Source organism: Tupaia chinensis, unplaced genomic scaffold (assembly GCF_000334495.1).
Source record: "Tupaia chinensis unplaced genomic scaffold, TupChi_1.0 Scaffold000012_1, whole genome shotgun sequence".
In the NCBI taxonomy this organism is placed as follows: Eukaryota; Metazoa; Chordata; class Mammalia; order Scandentia; family Tupaiidae; genus Tupaia; species Tupaia belangeri.
Window position 1 is genome coordinate 1,523,415 of NW_006159442.1, and position 7,454 is coordinate 1,530,868.

Sequence of the window (7,454 nt, forward strand, 5' to 3'; positions counted from 1 at the left end):
CCCCCCCCCCCCCCCCCCCCCCCCCCCCCCCCCCCCCCCCCCCAGCGCCTGTCCGGCAACGTCAGCGGCAGCTTCACTCTCATGCGCGACGAGCGCGGGCTCCCGGCCATGAACAACCTCTACAGCCCCTACAAGGAGATGCCTGGCATGAGCCAAAGCCTGTCCCCGCTGGCTGCCACGCCGCTGGGCAACGGGCTGGGAGGTCTCCACAACGCTCAGCAGAGCCTGCCCAACTACGGTCCTCCGGGCCACGACAAGATGCTCAGCCCCAACTTCGACGCGCACCACACTGCCATGCTGACCCGCGGTGAGCAACACCTGTCCCGAGGCTTGGGCACCCCACCTGCAGCCATGATGTCGCACCTCAACGGCCTGCACCATCCAGGCCACACTCAGTCCCACGGGCCAGTGCTGGCGCCCAGCCGCGAGCGGCCGCCTTCGTCTTCGTCGGGCTCACAGGTGGCTACATCCGGCCAGTTAGAAGAGATCAACACCAAAGAGGTAGCCCAGCGCATCACCGCCGAGCTGAAGCGCTACAGCATTCCACAAGCGATCTTCGCGCAGAGGGTGCTGTGCCGGTCTCAGGGGACTCTCTCTGACCTGCTCCGGAATCCAAAACCGTGGAGTAAACTCAAATCTGGCAGGGAGACCTTCCGCAGGATGTGGAAGTGGCTGCAGGAGCCTGAGTTCCAGCGCATGTCCGCCTTACGCCTGGCAGGTAAGCCCAGCGAGTAGCCCAGGCCAGGCTGCTGGGGAGAGGTCTCCCAGGTGCTTGCAGCCCTGGTCTTCACGCGCAGTCACTTCTCTTGGGTCTCCTCTCTCCTAGTCTGTGCACTTTCTCTTTATTTTCCCTTGTTTTCCTAGGTCTCCTTTCTCTCCTCTTCTTATTGGTCTCCCTTTTCTTTTTTCTTCTCTCCTTCCTCCTCTCCCTGAGCTTTCACTGACCTCCCCCGCTCCCATGCCAACCTTTGCCCTATCTTTCCAACCTTCCTCAATAGTAGAAGGCGGAATGAGGGTGTCCGGTGTCCATGAGGAGCCTCATTTTCCAGGATCCCCAGAAACTGGCAAGTGTTCTTATTCAAAACATTGTGCACTTAACTCTTTTTAGACAACACATTTCCGTTTTCCAGTCTAGTGTCCCTGGATGAAGACAATTCAGGGGCTTTGCTCTTCAAAAGGGAAAAAGAGCTTGTCACTGTGGTACTACCCACCGTGTCAGGCAAACTTCTTTAGTCACTGGCAGGACGCACAGCCTTGCCGGCACCGCGAGCGGGCAGCCGGGATACACACAACCGCGCTCCCGGAGCCCATCTTGGCGCGGGCTCAGGGACTTTACGACTGGCCTTGACCGAAAACGCGGGTTCCAGCCACCTCCGGCGTCATTGCCAACAGCGAGGGGAGGGTGCAAGGACGAAGGTTGGGACTGTCACATTCAGGGCTTTGGGAGGACCAGGGAGGAGAGACTGAGAGTGGAGAGCGCCCTGCCTCACTCGCCGGCCGCCCTTGCCCGGCTGCCTGCATTTGCTAGGATTTGCGGTGGTTTGCGGGGGCTAGGATAGTGGCTAGGCACTCGCGGGGAGAGCTTCTAAGAAATTAAGATGCAGGTTAGTTAATGCATCTTGGCGGTGGGCTGCAGGCTCCGCCTTTGCATTAAGCGGACGTTGATTGTGCGCGTAACGCGCCAGCTCTGCCTGCCGGCAAGAGAGGACCGATAGACGCGCTGGTTACATTGTTCTGGAGCCTACTCGGCTCTTTGTGCCTCCTCTAGCGGCCAAGCCGTGAGGTGCAGCCCTCTATTGTTCTAGGAGTATAGAAACCTCCTGTGTGGGCGGCGGGCGCAGGAGCGAGGGGGAAAGACGCAGCAGTGGCTGCGACTGGCAAGCAGTTGCGCGCTTTTGTGCGCACAGACCTGGCACCGCGCGGGTGGTGGCTGCGCTGCTCCCAGGACGGAGATACGTTCCCCGAAGAACAAAGTGTCCAGGCACCCCACGGGGAGAACACACAATACCCTACTGCAAGTCGGGATGGGCGGCATCTCTTGGGCTGGGGGTTTCTGCCGGCGATGTGGGAGAACATTTCATAGTGACATTGATTTGCAAGCCGCGAATACTGGGATTTGCGCTGATCGAATCGGCTGCGTAAAACATGCTACTGGACCTTCAAGCTCAGGCTCCCACTCCCCAGGGCCTTCCTCCCACCACCAAACCTAGCTAGTGCCGAGCACTTTACCACCCAGGGGCGGAGGATGACAGGCTACATACTCGCCCGGGCTTGGGGAGGGAGTGTTTCCGCTGAGTCTTCTCCTGTGCCCGCTGTTGGAGGATTCAGATCTCCAGTCGGCAGTCGCCTCCGCCTCCGGTGTTGATCTAAGGTGAAGGAAACCAGCTTTCCCTCCTTTACTCCCTTAAATTGGTAGACTCCAGATACTTTTGAATGAATTTCAAAATCTACTTTATCTTTCTGTAGTTTATTCTTCGTCCCCTCCTAGAGTTTTGTTCAATTTGCTCTTAGTTCTGGCAAAGATAAGGCAGGGTGTAGAGAGTAGCCACAAGAAAGAAACTGGCAGTGCACAGGCAATGATTAATATGGTAGTACTCCTTTGTCTTAGGTACCCCCAAATGTCCCAGGTCCTCTAGGGCGGGCTTGAGCCCCGGCTAGTTCTGGGAACTGAGAGCCAGGAGTAACTTGGCAGTTGGTCTTAAGGGGTACAGCTAAAGGCAGGGTGACAGCTTATTCCATTCCAGCCCATCTCAGAACGCTGCTGCCCCCTCACGCCTGTTGCACAAAGGACACAGCTTGAAAACACACATACGTGCCTTCTGAAAGTGATGTGGAAAAGTAATGTCTCTGGTACTAGGGGTTTCAAAATTTACCTCAGCGAGCATTGCTGGGGGAGGAGGATTATAGCATGGGGGTCCTCTGCCCTGCCCAAGCCTGGAATCCTAGAGGCAGGCCATAAACAGCAAGGCCCAAGCCATGGCTTTTCCGCAGAGGAGAGCCAAAGCCGCTTTCCTGGGAGATTGAGCGCCTCCTCCAGCAAGCGGGAAACACCTGATGACGACCCCACTTTGCTCAAGCATTCAAATGTGTGTCTGTTTTATTACCCTGGGTTGAAAAGGAACAAGAGCTTTAGCCCTTTTATCTGGCCATTTTATCAGCAACTACAAGTGTGTTGAGTGGTTATTATTACATAGGAGGCTTTTCAGTTTGGGGTCAGTAGATCAGTCTCTTCAGACACTGTCACAGAAGCTGGGACTGGTAAGTAGGTATTATGTGCTCAGGAGCTCTAAAGGACAGTAGCAAATGGAGAAGAAAAGCGGAAGCCTTCTGTGCCTGGAGTATTGATCGGAATCCCGCCAGGATGCTTCTGAGGGCCATGTGGTTGGGCCCCCAGGGTTAAACAAGCCTAGGCTCCCCAGGGCCACTCCACTGGACTCCCAAACCCACACCTGGAATCCCTCACAGAACCCACTTCTTTTCTCTCTGTCCCCTTTTAGCTTTCTTTTCTTTCTCCCATTTTGGGTCTGGTCCTGCAGAGGTCCAAGCACACAGGGGTTTAAGGGTCTTAGAATTGAGATGTCTCATTTGGCCAGCACCGGCCAACGTCACCTTTAGGCCAACTGTGGGCATCATAGCAGAGGCAGGGCCTTCCTCTTCTTCATGTTCCTCCCAGGTTCTCCTCCTGTTCTGTAGCTTCAGCCATGTGGCCACAGGTGGCACTTCAAAGAGAAGGGAGACGTCATCAGACAGGTTCATACTACCCCAACATTAGCTCAGAGAAATGGACTCCAAATACATGTTTTTGGAAGTGGTGGCAACCTAGCCTGGTTGGGCCTCCCTCACGGTTTCCCAGGCAGACCAAACAGGGCAGTGTTTATTAAGTGGCAGGAGGCAGCAAGGACGCACTCCTGCAGGCTCAGCGCTTGTGCGTGTTCACACACACACACACACACACACACTTCGACTTTGAGCCTAAGTGGGCTCTGAGCTAAGCACAAACACATACGAGAAAGCACTGGGAGAACCCATACAAAAAAAACTGAACCAACCCCCCCCACACAAGGAAAAGTGAGGCCTCCATGGCAAGGTTCGCCTCTGTGGTTGGCGATGGTTTCTTCCAAAACCTGGAAGAGAGAGTGGAGCCCCCTACGCTGATCCTGGTCCAGATTTTCAGCCCCTGTGAACTGGACACCCCAGTGGCCTGTCCGGAATCTGCCTCTAACCCCCTCCTCGGACAGATTCACGGCCCAGGCAGCAGTTCCCAGCAGCCAGTCTGGAGCCAACTCTGTTCAGACGGCCGGCCGAAGGCCCTTAACCAACCAGCCAGAATGTCTCCTAGGCCACCTAATGCCAACAGCGGAGGGGCACTGTCGAACTGTGTTTAGTGGTTCCTGCCAGGAGCATCAGGTGCATGCGAGTCTCCAGTAGGCCTGGGACGCCCAGGCCTGACCTCCCGCCAGAAGCCAAGGAGAGGGAAGGGGCCCTCCTTCGCAGCCCCACACCCCACCTCCTCTCAAACCTCCGTTGGGTGGCTCCAACTACCCGCCCAGCCCACTTCTCCCGGAGGCGGCGTAGTTGGAGATCCGAGACTGAGAGGACCGAGTCAACTCAGGCCAGTACGCACGCAACAACAAACCCGTTTGTTCGCCTGCTGGCTGGTCTGATTCGTAATTGACAAGCTCGCTATGGTCCTTGCTTCTTCAGTCCCAGGACCCGGAGAACACCTGCCTAACAGGCATTAGAGTGGGAGGGGGCGAGCGGAGGAGGTAAGACGCGTGGGAGAGAGTGATCCCGAGCGTTAGAAGCAGCCCCGGCCGCCCGGCGCCCTCGACGCGAGAGTCCGCGCATTTATTTTTATTCCAGGCTTCCACTGTGTGGTTATGTCACTTTCTCAAACAAATGTGTATATGGAGGGAGATCGATGCTGATAATGTTTAGAAGATTAAAAGAGCATTAATGCTGGCAACAATAACGTAAACGTGTAGACCCAGATTTCATTGATCTGGAACCTGATCCGGCGCGTTTCCAGTAAGCCCGACGGCGTGCTCTTCCCAGCAGAGAGCCCGCCCGCGCCCAGGCTCGGTGGCGCTCCAGCCGCGCCGCTTCCCCTGCACCGAGTGGGTTCGCGGGTCTGACCGCAGCTCCTCCCCCGCGCGGCCCCAGGCCGCCTTTTCCTCCCCGAGTCTTTCTCCTCCTCTATCGTGGGCTCCTTGCCCTTTTCCCAGCCCCAGCGAGCGCACACTGATCTCTTCGTTCCGGACTGATTCTCCCGCTGGCTGAATCCGTAAAACACGTCGGCAGAACGGCGTCCCAGTCCTCCCAGCTCTTCTTTGGCGGTCGCCTCTGGGCTCGAGTGGGCCGCACCTAGTCCACCCAGGCCCAGGGCAAGTTCCTTTTTCCGTCAAAATCGTCCAGGAAAGCCACGATACTTTTGAAATCCGGTCTTGTTATGCGCCAATGACTAGGTTTGTAAATGACTGCTAACCGTGTATTTTATCGACCCCACACAGGGATCCTTTATGCTTACCTGTCCTCATACTAAAAAGTCGCACGCACAGACTTTTTACCTAGGTGTGTTAATTGGACAAGTAAGCGAGGCCCCAGCGACAGAAGCCTAGGCTTCACCCCTCGGACTAGTCAGCTCTGCTTTGGACTGTGTCAACTAGAGAAAACATCTTGTTTCCCACCTGACTGGAGCAGGGAGATAGGATAAACAGACCGAAGAACCCCGTCCCTAGTCTTTCCCAAAGCTGAAGAGAATTTCTCCCATCTGAGGCCCGGGTCACAGGTCCACCCTGGGACCTGGGTGATCCGAGAAACCAAAAAGAAAGAACATTTAAAAGTTCTTCCATTGCTATAAAGGCAGGAGTGAGGAGAGGGTCACCAACCCCTGCCAACCACTTCCCCTATCAGATATGATTCTTGCAGAAGGAACATAAAAATGAATCTTATAAAAAGAATTTAAAAACTGGTACAGTAGAATGAGAAGAAATCAATTGTTCCGTTCTTTTGAAATTATAAACCCTCCAGTCGGAGAAAGATAAGCTTTTCCTTTAAGAGCAGGTTTCAGTCTAGAGGGCAAGGAGTGTTTTCCTTCCTTCTCCAAGAACAGATGAGGGGGAAAGGAGGAGGAAAGGTTAGAGAAAAACAAATTGTTCTGCTTTGAGATAAGGCAGAGGGTGAGCAGGTATTTCTTCTCTTCCCACCTGTGGCCTCCTTAAAAAAGGGACCTTTAATACATTGCCTTGGTTCTTAGTCAAAAAGGGCCTGCCCTTCACCCCCAAACTATCATGAGCTGTCAGGTGACCAAACAGGGAAATTAAGGCCAGTGGGTGCTTCCTTTCGGTTCTGAAAGACTCCTGGCCCCCAGTCCTAGGTTCTGGGAGAGGTGAGTGGGCTTTTGGAGTATGGGGATCTTAAATTCTCTCCCATTCTCATCTTAGAATCCCCAAATAAGACAGGATTCCTGATGACGTTAGGAGGTCAAGCACAGGGTACACAGACCCCAGGCCTTCTCTGTGTCCCTATAAGACATCAGCACTGCACCGTCTCCTTTTGAACCAAGTGTGCCAAGAGGCAACAGGATCTTGAGCCAGTTTCATCTTCCTGAACTCCAGGTCCAAACCTGGAGGGAAGAAGAGCGAGCCTGCCTCTCCTGCGGTCTTCAAGCCAACTTCCTTTTAGGGTCATCTCTGATGTGGATTAAGTCAAGTCCCCCAGGCTTTCTGGCCTTTGGACCCTTGTTTCTAAAGAAAGACCTGAGGCATGGGGGTGGAGCAGCTCTCAGGAAAGAAGTGCTTCGCTCCCTCACCCCAGAGCTGGTGGTTAGAGCTGGAAGATACTGTGTTCATGAAAAGTAGTATCATGTAGAAGGATCCCTGGAGGAATGAAAATCTCAAAGGAGAAACAGAGCGATTTCATTTTTGGGTTCTTGCCGAAGGAAGGGAAGTGAGGAGGGAATAAATAGAAATAACTGCCTAGACAAATGGCCCTGGGGAAGAGGGCAAAGATGAAAGCACCCTGGCCCTTGGACTTTATCTGCAGACTCTCTGGACTGTGCTTGCACCTCACCCTCTTAGGGACCTTTTTGTTGTTCTTGTTTTTTATTTATTTGGTTGGTTTGGTTTACTTTTTAAAAAAAAAAACAATTATTTTATTGAACTTTATTTTCTTTTATCCTTTATTTATTTTAATTTGACCAGAGAGGGACAGAGTGAGAGAGAGAGGGAAAGTGAGAAAGCAAGTTTCCAGGTCCGGCACTCAAACCATGGTTGGCCATGTGGGAGTCCAGTGCTTCTAACCACCACACCACCTGCCAGCCCCATGTTTTGGTTTGGTTTTGTTGTTGTTGTTGCTTTTTGTTTTGTTTTGTTTTGTGTGTGTGGTTTTTTGTGGTTTTTTTTGTGGTTTTTGCTATAGGCAGGGTGTGCTCACCAGAAAGAGGGTCGGGGAAG

The 7,454-nt window shown here is 53.7% G+C and overlaps 1 protein-coding gene across 1 annotated transcript in view; it reads left to right on the top strand.

Annotated features, from left to right (window-relative positions):
• Nucleotides 1-45: 45 nt before the first annotated feature.
• The window catches only part of ONECUT2 (one cut homeobox 2), a gene marked incomplete at its 5' end in the record, with an annotated part of 64,441 nt that continues 57,032 nt past the window's right edge, over nucleotides 46-7,454 (top strand). The window contains 1 exon segment of the mRNA XM_006139911.3: nucleotides 46-718. Coding sequence (XP_006139973.2) covers nucleotides 46-718 — 673 coding nt within the window.